The sequence below is a fragment of the Branchiostoma floridae genome, chromosome 15, assembly GCF_000003815.2.
Source record: "Branchiostoma floridae strain S238N-H82 chromosome 15, Bfl_VNyyK, whole genome shotgun sequence".
NCBI classification, from domain to species: domain Eukaryota; kingdom Metazoa; phylum Chordata; class Leptocardii; order Amphioxiformes; family Branchiostomatidae; genus Branchiostoma; species Branchiostoma floridae.
The window spans coordinates 8,135,260-8,150,516 of NC_049993.1; the positions used below are offsets into that span (position 1 = coordinate 8,135,260).

The 15,257-nt window shown below is 40.1% G+C and overlaps 1 protein-coding gene across 2 annotated transcripts in view; it reads left to right on the top strand.

Moving 5' to 3' along the window:
* LOC118431360 (phospholipid-transporting ATPase ABCA1-like) overlaps positions 1 to 15,257 on the top strand; it is a 50,314-nt gene that overhangs the window by 4,734 nt on the left and 30,323 nt on the right. For both annotated transcript variants that reach the window (XM_035842484.1, XM_035842483.1), the window contains exons 4-14: positions 121 to 262; positions 783 to 922; positions 1,383 to 1,507; positions 2,997 to 3,200; positions 3,699 to 3,797; positions 4,176 to 4,431; positions 5,930 to 6,069; positions 6,547 to 6,666; positions 7,089 to 7,286; positions 7,481 to 7,574; positions 7,707 to 7,827. In XM_035842484.1, coding sequence (XP_035698377.1) covers positions 121 to 262; positions 783 to 922; positions 1,383 to 1,507; positions 2,997 to 3,200; positions 3,699 to 3,797; positions 4,176 to 4,431; positions 5,930 to 6,069; positions 6,547 to 6,666; positions 7,089 to 7,286; positions 7,481 to 7,574; positions 7,707 to 7,827 — 1,639 coding nt within the window. The remainder of the gene's footprint in view (positions 1 to 120; positions 263 to 782; positions 923 to 1,382; positions 1,508 to 2,996; positions 3,201 to 3,698; positions 3,798 to 4,175; positions 4,432 to 5,929; positions 6,070 to 6,546; positions 6,667 to 7,088; positions 7,287 to 7,480; positions 7,575 to 7,706; positions 7,828 to 15,257) is intronic.

Consider the following 15,257-nt stretch of genomic DNA (forward strand, 5'->3'; position numbering starts at 1 on the left):
TTTATGAACATTTGACAGTTTTTATTGAAGTTTTCCGAATAGCATATACATTGTAGTTGCCTAAGTCGACATATTTAGACCATGCTGATATCTAGTTTATTCTTCTGCTGTACTTTATAGGCCATTACCCCAGCAAGGCACTCCCCTCAGCCGGCCTGATACCCTTCATGCAGACCCTGATCTGTAACTTTGACAACAAGTGTTACGACCAGCCTCTGGCAGGGGAGGCACCTGGGAGGGTGTTTGAGTTCAAGGACTCACCGTAAGTACATTTACATGATTTAGCATGTTCATGGGTGGACATTTGTGTTAGATGTCAACTTCTTTTCTTCTGTTATGGGCTCCCTTAGAAATCAGTTTCGTTAACTGGAGGGAGTACTCTGAAGGTTCATATAAATAATTAAATGAATGAAACTTCAGTTGTGTTTAAATGACTATGATTCACTAACCTTTAAAGGCAATTTTTCTGCTTAAGATTACGTGTGAAAAATGTTTTTTTTTTTTCATTTATTTATTTGGGTTCTCCACATACAAATGACAATGGAGGGTATGGCGGAACAGTTGTCAAAGGACACCTTTTCAAAGCCGCCATACCGAAACTGATCTGTGATTAATTTGCAGCAATGCCTTAGCTTGTAAATAAAAGTAGTGTTACAACTTCCAGCATTTGATACTAGTAGTATTTGCCAAATATATGTCATGTTACATTGGTTATTGCTGCATATCAACAGTAACTGTCTAAGTTAAGGGTTTAAACTAACCAAAGTTATTGAAATTTTCAGGTTATCGCAGCTGTATTTTGACATTGATGAGCTGCTCTCCAATGACACGGAGCTGTTGGGACTGGAGAATCTTGTGGAAGACTATCAGGCACTGCAGGAATTAGTGGAGTTCTTCAACAACAGGAGTGCAGTGGTGCACCGTAAGTTATACATACACGACTTTTAATGTTTAATGTTCATTGTAGACTGCATAGGACACAGATAGGGAAAACTCTTCTGATTGTGTCAGCCTGATTATAGTACTCATTCCATAAACCTGGTCAATACTTGGTCTATATTATATGTAGACCAAGTATATGTGGTTTACATATATATGTGGACAAAGTTCCAGTTGTAGCGTGGTATTAGGAATGATCCTAGGTAGCCTACATGTAGTTCGTAACTCCTATAAGGTCAGTCAATCCTCACTCTCAGTGAGTTCAGCCTCTCTCAGGTATGCTATTTTTGTCATAGTCACATAACCCGTAATTTTGAAGTGGCCTTTGGGTTTTGGTATAACAAAAATTTACTTGGCGACAATTGAGTATTACTAAGAGAAAAGAGTTGAAAATTTGAAAAGAGTAGTCAATAGATAAAGGAACTTATTTCTCGTCCATGCAGATGGTCTGAAGTTTGCCGACATGTTGGTGGATGTAGACAGGATGGAGCGTTTCCTGAGACACAACCTGTCCCTGGCACCTGACATCGTTACCGACCTCATCACGGCAGAGTTAAACCCACAACAGGTGATAAACATTGTAATGTGATTAATAATGGTTTATGGAGTAGCGAGTATGTCACTTGCTGGTGATTTATTCATCAAGCAGTTTATTTATTTATTTCTTAAGGTTCTCCAGTACAGTGGAAGGTATGGCGGAACAAGACTTAGTGTTTCTTGTTAGAAGACACCTTTTCAAGGCCACCATACTGATTGTTGAGCTTGCAGGGCTCGACATACTTTTTATGTTTTTTTTTGGCTGTATAAGATTCATACAACCTGGCAGTTTTTTTTCTTTAAGGCTGTCCAACGGAAAGCAATTTTTTCTTCAATCTCAAAATGATTCTGCATATTGTTGTAGGTGGGTATTTTGAGGACAGAGTTTGTTACAACATACATGTACAGTGAGAAATGGAGACTTTAGGCCATGTTGATTTGATTATATGGATGACATCCGCGCTCGCACCAATTTTCGACCGTTTCCAAAAAAAAAAAAAGTTTTTTACCACACAATGAATTGTGCAAAGCAGCTGTAAAATGAGCGCAAATATTCTGTAGATTGAAAAAAAAAGTATCAGAAAACAGATAACTAATGCCATAGAATGCCAAAATAAATCTAAAGTCAAAGAGTAAGATGTGAAAGGACAGAAAGAAAAAAAATCTATTGTTGGTAGGGGGAGGTACCAGTACAGAAAATTCAGGTATAGGTCCCGTTCAGGTCCGGAGGATCATTTCCAGGTCTGGATGTGGAAACTTGAAAACTGGCAATACTCAAACCAATGGTAATTGGTCAATTTTTCTACAAAGGAATCTGTTTGGTGGATTATTGGACTCCCACTGGCATTTTAAAGTCCCATCTCCGTGTAATAAAGGCTAACTGTCTCTGTACCTTTGACTGTAGAAACTTGGTACAATTGACTATAAACTCTACTTGACTTCTCTCTTGTTGTCTTCTTGGCCCCCGGTAAGACCCCAAATGCCTGCCGACATAGTGTGTCCATTTTGTAATTGGCGAAACCTGTTCCTCTGATTTTTTTCAGGTCTGTTTTTTTTTTTTTTTGGATTGGTCCAGAAGAAAAAATGTTTTGCACCCGTATGATGTACTGGTCCCTACACCTAACTGTTGGTATACCATACTATGTGTGTTTAGTCCTATGTTCAACCTTCCTGGCCACTTTGATTTCATACTGAAGGCAACTTTTTTTTTTGGCCAAACTTTTTTTTTATTCGCTCGCTCGCATCAGTTTTGGAGTTCCCGGAGGATGTCATCCATATAATCAAATCAACATGGCCTTAGTATAGCACCTATTAGTAAATAGTTTGAGAATGTACTACAATAAGTAATCCACACAGTATGTTGGAATATCTTAACAATATATACAACACATCTTGTATTTTCGCCTTGTCACAAAAGTTTTTGAATATGTTCACACAGATAAATCTGCATCTGTTATTGATAAAAAAGTGCTTTTAGTCTTTATTGTTATAACTATCATAATGTTTTTTTTTAATTTCAGGCTGTCCAGATGATCTTCACTGATCGCGTCCCCCTCCGCCGGATTGTGTGCAATGAGACTCTTCTCGGCCGGCTCATCATATTCACCAACCCCTCCATCACTTCTAACGTAACCACGGCGATGTGCGGGCTGTCTGCGCAGAACCTGACAGCTCTGGCCAGGGAGTTCCAACGAGACGTGGACTGGTCCAAGTTCTTGGAGGAGGTCAGAAAGCAGACAATATTATGACATTTTCCTACCTGTCATTTCAAGACAATATTTTGGTTATCAAAGTTTTGTCCACACCCTCTAAAAAAAAGATTTATTTATTTCTGATACTGAAATTTTTAATGACTAAATTTTTAGTGGTCTGTACTGTATCATAGAGCTTGCATGGACAGATTTTGTGTCATATAAAATTTCATGTGTTACATCCCCTATTCTGCTACCATTTTATACCGATTCTGATAGATGCAGAGTTACATGTGAATGTATGTGGCCAACCATCTTCTTTGTGACATGTTGTTTTCAATGCTGCATGATAATTTTAGCGTTATGTATTTTATTATGATTATGTTGTTTTGAGACCAACCAAAAATACATTTGTACATGTATTGAGCACTCTCAATACTGCACACTAGTTCTGATCTTTTCATTCTGACACTAGCCACAGTAAAAAAATACATGACTGCATGAAAATTAGTTATGTGTTGAACTTTACAGATCTTTAACTTTGTGCAAGACAACACCTCCTTGGACCCCGCAGAAGCCCAGGCCAGGTGGAATGCTACGTTCCAGCAACTTCGCCGTCTGTCAGAAGATGTAGGTATTTCTGGGGCCTACAGTCTGTAATGAGGACAGTCTGTAATGATGTAATGTACACAACTCAATAGTCACTTTTGTAGCAATCTCAAATTGTTGAAAACTTGTCTTTGTTTGTAGAAGTTGGGCTTTACAGACCATTATGAAACCAAAGTACATTTTCCTTTTATGATCCACAACCATATGCATAGTGTTATTCAATTAACATACGCATTTGCACCATCAAAAAAACATTCTTCAGACTCAAGGAATTTGTTGCAAGGTAATCCAACTGTGTCTTAAGCCATAGGTGACATTACATTAAGCACGGCAACTTAAGTTTGTAGCAAGTTTCTTTGAAGTTTTATTCTAATAAGTTTTGTTTTCTTCTCTCGACAGATCGGTGCTCTGGGTAGCTTCCAGTCAATCATCAACGACATCCAAAACATCACGTCTCTTCTTCGCGAGGAAAACGGGACCATCCCATCCCTGGGACTCCTGGTCTGCGGGAGAGAGGACGCCCTGAATGTCGGCTCCTTCGCAGACAATATGCGCATCTTTACCCAGGAGTCCATGCAGTCCACACAGTTCCGTGATTACTTCGATAAGGATGACTCGAATGATGCTGGAGACTTTGCCAAAGACAACAGGACAAGTGAGTGTCTTTCAGAGCATTGTTGTCATAGAGTATGCAAAGCAGAGCTATAGAATTGAATAAATAGCCTATATAGTGATGACAAAAGTTGAAGCATAATTAGACTGTGTTTGCTTGATTTTGCTTAACTCAGGTTTACCACTGGGTTGGTAGTGTGATTTGGAAGTTTAAAAAATCTCAGATTGATATTGATATTTTGTAGTTGACAGCAACCAGAAGCCTTGGGTAAAAACATCTGTGTCAGGACTGAAATATTGCCCATTCTTTAATTCATAATGATTCATTTGTTAGCTTTTAGTTATTACCTCCATGAAATGTCATGGAGGTTATATTTTACCCAGCGTTTGTCTGTCTGTCTGTCTGTGTGTGTGTGTGTAAACAAGATAACTCAAGAACGGCTGGATGGATTGGTTTCATACTTGGTGTGTTGGTAGGGTGTGATGAAAGCTGGAAATGATTAGATTTTGGGCCACCTAGCGGCTCCCCTTGGTACTGCAGCGTAACTTCCGGTTTTGCTATCTCGGTGTTCTGAACATGCTATGGTCACGATTTTTGAGTATTGGATAGCTCTTGTGTTCAGGAAAAAATGACATAAGTTTGGGCCCCCTAGCGTCTAGATTTTGGGATAGCAGGGGCATTTTTGTCAAAAACTTCTGAAGACGATAACTCAAGAAGGGAACAACGGATTTGCATGATTTTTGGTACGTAGGTACCTTAGACAATGTTGTACAAGGTAAGATACTAATTATGCAAAATAGGAATACATTTGCATGATTAATGAGAACACTCTATCATAGCAGTTTTTCCAATGTAACTATCCCTTGTCCCGGACGTGATATGGTCGAGACATTTGAGTGGTAGATAGCTTTTAGCGTCATGACAAAGTGGGACAAGTTTCATCCTCCTAACATTTAATTGTGGAACTGCAGGGGCGTTTTTGTCAAGACACTCCAAAGAGGATAACTGCAGAAAGGAATGACGGATTGCCTGCATTTTAGGTATGCAGGTAGCTTGGGCAAAGATGTTAATAATGATATGCATCTTATGCAAATGAGGACTTAATTTGCATAATTAATGAGAAAATTGTATAATTCCATTGTTTGCAATAACTGGATTTCAATAAATGTAACACTTGTTAATTATGATAGGTGGAATATAAGCAGATACCAAATATGGTAATTAGGAACTTATTTGCATGATTTATGTAAAAATTGCATAACCGCTTTATGATTAATAATGGGAATTTTATAATTATGACGTGTACGTTAGTCAATGATGAACAACACCATGCATAAATTATGTTAATGTGTTAATCAATTGCATGAAATTTACGAAAGCTCTAAATTTTCATGGAGGTATGAGGTCGCCGAACTCTAGTATTGTATATCATTTGATGTATAATAGATTATTATGTCCAAAGACCACAGGAACAAAAGCTAATAATTAGCACATGGATCTTCTTAATCGCAACTCTAAATGTGCTGTTCCTGTTTGACAGCTCCGTTTTGTCAGAAGCTGTTCCATCAGCTGGACAGCCAGAGGCTGACCAAGTTCCTGTGGAGTTACCTGAAACCTTTGCTGGCAGGCAAGATCCCGTACAGCCCAAACACACCCGCTGTCAGGAAAATACTACAAGAGGTACAGGTTTTAACTCAATTAGAATGATCAATTAAAAGTCTAATCAAGTTTAATTGCAGAAACATCAGGCTTTTAGATTATTTTGTAAGTACTACAAGAAGTATGATTTAAAGTTTGAATGATTAATAATATGCCTTTTGAGTGGAGAAGGTGGGTGGAATGTTGGTACGGATCGACTGATATTGTGATAATGAAGATTTTTAGGAAATTAGTCAAAGTTTACATCCAATTTGGTAGAGGAAATAGCACAATGCATTGTAACATTAATTAATTATTGAAGCCATATATTGTCATCTTGAACAAATACACGTAGATGGATCAGTTATACTGCAAGTATATTTGCAGAGAGGATGAAAGATACTCAGCAGGTTGGATAATTAAGGCCACAGTTTTAAAACAAATTTAAAACTCATAGGATCGAAGTAACTTTTTTCAAAAGTGTTGTTTTCCTTCAAGTTAATTGATGTTATTTTCTAGGCTAACTCCACATTCCAAGAGATTGGTCGTCTGGAGGACTTCGCTGACACCTGGCTGACTGTTCTGTCTCCTGAGATCAATGATACCTTAACTAACAGTGACACTGTCAACTTCATCAGGGTGAGCTCAGCACATTGTAGTATAAGAAGAAACAGAGACTTTGGTAAAAGAAAAACTCCAATACTGCAATAGTGACCTTGCAATGCATGAAGTATGAGGCATACTATTTTCTCATTGATTATGCAGTTAATTTTGCATTATTCACATTTGTTAGTGTTCCCTTTGTGTTTAGTATATATTGCTTTACTAACCTAATGAAACTGTTCTGACAGATTTTTCAGGCAAATTCACTGATCACATTATCTATTTGCAATTTCCAAAAGTATCACTTTGAAAATAAGAATAAAGACTTGCAAAAAACATATCAAGATGCAATTTTGTTTTTATTACTTCCCAATTTATCAAGTGTAGACTAATGATGTTTCAGTAATGTTTTATTCTACCTGTGACTAATGTTAACTTTTCCCACATTGTCCCCACAGGATTATCTGTCAAACCCACTGTTTGCTGAACAGTTTGACGCAGCCATGGAGGAGAGGCTGGGACCGGACCCATGGCTGACCGCTGACTGGCTGGTCGGCTTCCTGGGTGGCAATACCACCAGCGGCACCAACTACACCTGGGTGAACGCAATTGAGGAGACAAACTCAGCATTTCAAACACTGCTCAACTATTTACAGGTGAGGGGATGTTTGTTTGTTTATTAGGATCTCAAGTAATTTTTGTAGCTTGGGATATAGATTTACTTTATACTATTAGTTCGGTATACTTAAAAGTAAAGGAAGGGATGTTTGTGTTTAACAGGTAGTACACATCTAGCAATTATGACAATGTTTTTTTTCATGATTAAGAACTCTTTGTTGTCTATGCTCAGTGCTTGGAGCTGAACAAGTTTGAGCCGATGGAAACCGAGGAAGATGTTACAATCCGAGGACACGAACTTATCGCTGACAACACCTTGTGGGCAGGTAAGGGAACTTTGGGTTGGTTTTGATATGTACTCAATGCTGTTATAGTCAATTTCCCTTAAGAAATGACAGTTTTTGAATGTAACAAATTCTGTTCATTCATCCCTTGTATACACAATTTTCTGTTGTCAGGTATTGTATTCTCCAACATGAATGATGACCCTGGGTCTGAGGAAGTGATCCCCCCACATGTGGAGTACAAGATCAGGATGGACATCGATGTGGTCACCCACACCAACAGAATATTTGACAGGTATGTGGCACCACCTTACAGTCATGCCACCTGTCTGGGATAAGAGGCACTGCAGTGATCGTGTGTCCGCCATGTCAGATATCAAGCTTTTGGAAAATAGAATTACAAGTAATAAGCCTATTATAAGTTAAATTGTGAACATGTTCTCAGTTATCGTGTGGAAACTCCACACATTGTGTGGAAACCTGCACACATCGTGTGGAAACCCCACACATCGTGTGGAAACTCCACACATCGTGTGGAAACTGCAATCTGTCCTATGGCGATTGATGAGCAGCGCGTGACGCTTGTCAGTGGAAACAGCCCCCGTGACGCACAGCGGCATTACGTGTCACGTGTTGCCTCCAGGGTTGGGCGTACGACAGACATTGGGCAGTTTGCGGCATCACTGAATGTGCCGATGTCGTAGGCAGCCCATTTTCGCTTTGCAGAAGGTCAGGGGTCATATGCGAATGCCTGAGACCTTTCCCACCCTTGATTCAACCCACGCCACACTCGTCTGGTCACCAGGGTTCACGGCTGTGCGCTGCAGTGTGATGTGTTGTGGTGCGCCATGAGAGTCGCAGTGGGTTTGTGTGAACCGAAAACTATCCTAGGCTACTGTCCTAGGGGAATCATCATATGTCGCGCAAATTCCCTCCTATGAACCGGCCTTAGTGTGTATGTTCTACCTTTGGTCTTTTGTATGTTCTACATGTAACGTTAGGTATAATCCATCAAAAGAGTGCTGTATTTAACTAAACATTCAGTAGATCTATAGATACATGCCAGGTATCCTGACATTCCTAATAACTCCAATTCTTTTGTCTAGATTTCATCTGCTTCTAACAGGTATTTTAGGTAATACAAAATCTAACACAAAAGGAGGATAGTCGTGACACCAAGAAATTTGATATTTTTGTGTAGCCTCTTATTCTTGTCTAGTACTGAACTAATCTTTGAACTCTTTCCATGCAATCACAAATAACACTCCATTGACACAATACTTTCACAAGGGAAACATATTTTGACAAATGCAATAAAGTGATTTAAAACCATGTTTCTAAATCCCTCCAAAATTTAAAGTTCTAAGGCAGTCCCAATAAGTGGCTCACAGTTTCTATTTCGTCATTTCAGTTAGCTTAGAAAGTAATCATAGGGGCAGGAGACAAGAAACACTCTTGTTTTGTGTTCCTTGGTGATCTTTGATATCTTGTTTAGTACTCCTTAGAAAGGATGAATGCAAAGCAAAAAAGATTTGTACAGCAATGTAAGCTGTCCATAATGTTACAGCATTGTAAAATAAATGTGAAATACATCATTGCTGCTTTCTTTTCAGAGAATTTACAGGCTAATCTGGCCTCCCATGGAGAAAGAATCATCTTGTCCCTGTTAGTGCTGTCATTAGTAATTGGCCATGAAATTAGGCTAATCTCTTAAGTACACAATGTTCTCTGGGGGCTGGATCTAGAAACCTGTCCCTGGGGTAACATCATAATTATTCCAAGCACCACCAACTGGAACTGTCTGTACTACTCCTATGCAGGTTTTCAAATTCAAGAGAACACCATAATACCCTCATTGTTTACAATAGATTGGTAGCAGATGTTCAAGGCAGAGCCACGCCCAGCCATGACATACTGGACATGGTGTATCAGATATCATTGCTATGTATTCAAGATCTAATCTGCAGAATGTTGGTAAAAAAAAAATTCTGACCAGACAGGTTTCTCTGACATCCACTACCAGTATACCCCAATTTGGGGTGAAGAGCTGGGCTGCTCAAAACATTACAATCTTTCACCCCAAGATCTGCTTGGAGATCTGTTTTAGCTTCTGCCCTCCGAAGTCTAAGTTTGTATAGAAGCTGATCATAATGATAATAATAATAATGATAATCATCTGGTGCATTTTGCCAGCCAGTAGGTACCCCAAGTATGAGTAATGATGCTGTTTAACGTGGTCGAGGCACCTCCTCGAGCACGGGACCCCCGTTTTACGTCCCTCCCGGAAGACGATTTCGTGGAAAACTTCGTGAGGCTACAGCAATCCGGACGTCCTTGGGTGGGGGACTCCCATCCAAGTACTGTCCGGACTGCTCGTTGCTTAACTTCCGAGATCGAGGGATCGGGTGTACCAACGCGCCACGTGGCCGTAGCTGAAAGGAGTGGATAAAAACAGGACAAAGGCTTCCCACAGATAGAATCCAGTTTCCCAAAACTGTATACTACCACTACACTATTATGGGACAACTGTACAAAGGAAATCTTCATTCTCTCCCCTCACCCATTTTCTCCATCATGTGTTTAGAATCCATGCAAGAGTCAACGTTTGATTACATCTGCTTATCCTTAAAAGTTTTTTTCCAGACTCTGTGAGACTCCATCAATTACAAAATATAGTTAGTGTGTCTGCACATGTCTAAAATGCATTTGACATCATCAAGTTATTATGACAAAGTAAAGAAGAAATTTAATTCTGTACAAGGTACAGTATTCAGTTTATTCTGTAAACACAGGGAATAGCCATCCTGGTGTACTCTCCAAGCAGAGGTTAGGCTCCGGTTGTTTTTACGTCTTTTTTTAGTCGCTTTTATAGGCCTTTCTATTTTGTATTGTTTCTTGAAGTCCGCAAGCCAAAGTTAGGTTTTGACAATACAAGATACAATACAAAACAGAAAGCCTGATAAAAACGACTAAAAAAAATGTAAAAAAAAACAACCAGAGCCAAACCTCTGCTTGGAGAGTAATCCTGATGTTCCCAATTAGGAAACCAGCAGGGGATTCTCAGGCCATCCACCAGAGTGGCCAAACCAGGTCAAAGAAAGGTTACCATACAGCTGGGTGTATTATGTTTCATACACTATGTCCCTCCAAGCCCTATCACTGTATGTTTATCTTTCATAGAATGTATAAAGGATAATTTTTATACAATACATGTGAATGTATGTGTGAAAAAAAAAAAATTCGGATATGTCCCTTTATTCACTCATGCTGGCTTTATTCATTACATGTTTTTGCAATGGAAAGTCTGAAAACAAATTATGAATGCATAGTTCAACTGGAAGTTTGTTTGTTTGTTCTATACTGTCACCACCGTTTTCGTATGGACACTCGGACTCTAGTTTGTTGGTAGCATTAACGTTTGTTACGGATAGTAGTCTCTTTTTACCTATGTAAAATATATGATGATCTTTCAGTAATGACTGGTTACAGAGTAAATAGGGATTTCTAACAAGGGAAAAGGGGATATATGATGGATTTCCTGATAAGTATTTAGATGTGCCCACAAGTGACCTAGTTACAGAGGAAAGACTCAATAGTGGGGAGTCCAGGACAGTAGAGGGTTTTGCCCTGTATTAGGCCATACCAATTTAATTTCTTGGTTCACGGATTTTCAAAAAAATAGATAGAGAGAGCGCGACAGGGCGAAAAAAAAATTGTAAAATGGTTGGGGTAAAGATAAGGGCTAATCCAAAACATAAGGAATAAAAAGTTTTCAGCTTGAAAAAAGTACAAAAACATCATTACTGTACAGTAACAGAACCTGTTCGTTGAAAATTACAAAAGTAGTGTCAGTTTTTATGTTAGTCCCATCTTTCATGAATGAAAAATATAACTGCAATAACAATGCCCACATTTTAAGGAGCTTATGATATAAAGGCCAATCTGCTACACCAGAAAGTTGGTGAATGGTCTCTTTAATGGTGAAAATTTGCTGAGTGGTAATTTTTATTTTTTATTTTCCAAAAAATAGGAGCGAGCGAATCCGTGAACCAATCAATAAAATTGGTATGGCCTTAGTACTAGTAGCTTTTGGGTGGAAACACACTTCAAGACTTAAAATCCTGACAGACCTTTGATCACCTTTAGAACTAACTCCATGTAGGGGCTGTTTCCAGAGGTGGTCTGAGTTTCCACATAAAATTCTCCATGGGCAAGGAAACCATGCTAATAAGGGGGAACAGGCAGACCAGCAGGCACTTGGGCAAACAGAGTGTGAACAGAGCTTCTTTGTGACCTGTTCATGACCTTATTTTAGTTTCAGTGTAACTGTTATCCCTACCCAACAAAAGAAGTTCAACTCTACTCTACTCTACTATTAATATTGTATTCATATTTTCAAAACTTTTCACGTACATTGTAACTGTATATATAAAACATCATTGAGCCTGAGATTTTTTCAGCTGCTTGGGGATTGCTCATTTCATCCGTAGAGGTGGTGGAAGATCAAGACATCTGAATGGATGTATGCAATTAACAATAGATAGCAGCTTAAACATTGAGACCCAGAAAAGCTTGAACAATCATCCCTTTCCTAAGTGTACATTCAGTCAAGTATTTCACAAGCCTAGCATGGTCTACCACAGGCCTGATCCACCACAATGAACCTCCCCAGCAGCTAGCTCCCTCTAAGTAAACCACAGTGCTTGGCTCAGTGGGCCACAGATTGTATTTCAGGACACCGTGTCATCAACCCCCAGACCACCATTTGACATGTGAAAGTGATGCAATTCCAGACTGCCTCCTGGGCCATGTGGGCCATTAGTCTGTGTAACACAAACTCCGCTGTCCAGGGCTGTAACTGTTTGGCGGGCTGCTATAAGCGAGATTTAATAAGGCTAGTGGGCCATAGAAAACAGGCCAGTTTCCTAGCTCCAGGGACCAGGCAACATGCCCCTTTAAGCCGGCTTTACAATTCATGCGGACGCCGGCCGAATTTGAAGCTCGGTCAGAGCTCGCCGAATTTCAACATCGCCCGAGTATCGGCTGTATTTTTCGCTGAAAATCTGCCCCCTTTACAAATGGACGGAGCCCGTCCGACGTCCGTCCAACACAACTGATTATAATTTGTTAAAGAGATTGTACTATGTCTTGAACGTGGACGAAGTCAGAACTGGCTAACCTTGTAAAAAGCTAATATTTGTGTCAAATGTAATTTCTGAGTTGCGGAATATATGTAGGACATGAGTGGAGTGGACGAGCACGCTGAAAACAATAATATCAACTGGAATGTTGTGATACACCAATCCGAAAACTAGTCCACAAGAGCCACAAAGTGAACAGACCAGTCTTATTCAACATAATACAATAATTTAGACAAAGCTGAAATCGGGCAAACCTCGGGCGAACCTTCGGCGAACCTCGAGCGAAGGCCGTCCGAGTTACAGACTGGAAGCCTTCAGACATGAAGAATATATGAACTCATACATCCAAACCTACAGCAAAAAATAAATAGGAAGTATTGTCTTCGTGTCCAATTGCCTTACATTATAAAAGGTACGCAGCTTTCTTAAGTTCATACAGTAGTCTTTATGTATCTTATTTTTCGGAACAAACTGTTTACTAAAGATGAAAGCCCAAAACAAAGGCACGTGTTCAACACAGGTGTCAAATTGATTAGGTGACAGTTAAAATTCTGCCGGAGCCCTCCCGAGCTCCCAGCGACACCAGCACAACGCTCGCCCAAAGCACGCCAAACTTGCTAAAAGTCGGGCGGAATATCGTCCGGTTATTGCAGGAAGCCCGAACGAGTCTGGCGCGAGGCAGAAGAGTTCAGGCAAACTCCGACCGAAAAAGAGAGAGTCAAAAACCGTCGGGTTGCCGGCCGAGTATTGGCCAAGTCTTGGCCATTGCCCGGACAAGCTCCGGTCGAGCTACATGCAACCCATTGACGAGCTCTCCGAGCTCAACGCTCGCCACCGAGGCCTCGCTGAAATTAAGCGCAGGCCGAGCTGCCCCGCAAACGCCGGCCGAGCTGCTAAAAATCGGTCGAGGCCCGCATAATCGCCCAAACGCCGGTCATACTCCGGCCGAAAATGTCAATTTGGTGCTCGCCAACAACTCGGCCGAGCTAAATTCTTGATTTGTAAAGGGGGCTTTAGGACAGGCCCTCTCGGTTAGACCCAATCCTCAAATTTCCTTGATCATGAGAGCATGTATGTCCTGGAGTCAAGGAGGTGATGACTAGGAGTCGATGGTCCTAATGCTAAATAGCCTGGTATCCAAACCCCAGCCTGATCTCATGTATCTATGATCTATCGTGCAGGGGTCTGGCAGGATTTTTGAGGTCCAGGGGTATGGTATCCAGGCTATAATGCTAAGGCTCTGGAAGCAGTCTAGCATCCAGGCTAGCCTATTCTGCCCTCAGCCGTGGCTTATAGTACTGTATAAGTTATACTTTGTAATGTACAGCTTGAGCAAGAAAGCAGTAATTACACAGTGATAATACTATAACACTCAAAACTGGTAACTCCAGAAGCCATCAGTCTATCATCACATAAGGCTGGTTTCAGATATGCAACTGAGCTCAGCTGTGTCCTCCTCTGAAAGGAATAACATCATTCTGAGAATCTGATCCTCCCCAAGGAGACTAGTGTCATTCTTGTTCCACTGTCTGCCTCAGGGCTATGAGCCCTTTTTTTCTGACTTCTACAATGTGTATCTGACAAACAATAGCAATTCTTAGATCTGTTTGGTCCCCAAAATTAGTAAGTATATTTGTAGACTTTACATATTGAGTTCAATACTAAGAAATATTCTAGATTGTTCCTCTGAGTTGAGTCAGGTGGGCCAGTCTCACTGCCCGGCATGTAACGTTATACCAGGAACTGGGTGTACATTTATACCTACTAGCTAGCTGCTGAGGCTGTTATCTCCAATTGGACACGCCTTGACCTGTCACTGCTCACTGCTGGAAGTAGTTAATGGTTAACTTTTAAGCAGATGTAAAGATCTGGTTCAGTCTCAGTGTTTTCAGTGCTTTTAAATGTTTTTGGAAGTTAATACACTTTCTAGGGGTTTGCCTCTTTCAATGTGGTGACTTATAAGTAATTCGTAGTACAATTCTCTAAGATAGTCTTACTAAAATTGCAAACACATGATTGTGCCAGGTCCTTACATCTGCTTGAACATTAGAACTTTGACTCCTAGAGGATACAAGTGGTGGGGATCAAGATATCTGAATGGTTGAACTTAACTATTTGACCCCAAAGTCAGTAACTGTTTTCAGCATGTAGAACACATCTTAATGATGTATGAGTAAATGTGGACATTTATGCAAGATTTTTGACACCACAACCTTATAATCCTAGTAGACTTGGCAATTAAAAACTGAGCATCTAACCATTACCAGAACTTCCAATGCTTCATTACATCCCAAGGCAGATTTGCAGAAACATTCAATTTTATATCATCTGATATTTTCCTCATTTTGTAGTTGACTACTTTAGTACTTAATTGGAAAATGTAGCACATACTGTATAAAAGACACACAAGGGGGGAGATGGTAATTCTGGCCTCAACAGGCCAAAGCTCTAATCTCTCATCGCCTAACACAAAACAGATGTGGCTACAATAGATCTACAATGATCCATCTTTTGTGGAACATGGATAGACCCATATAATATTGGCCCTAGATAGACCTGTATATAAGCCTAGGGAAACTTCTCC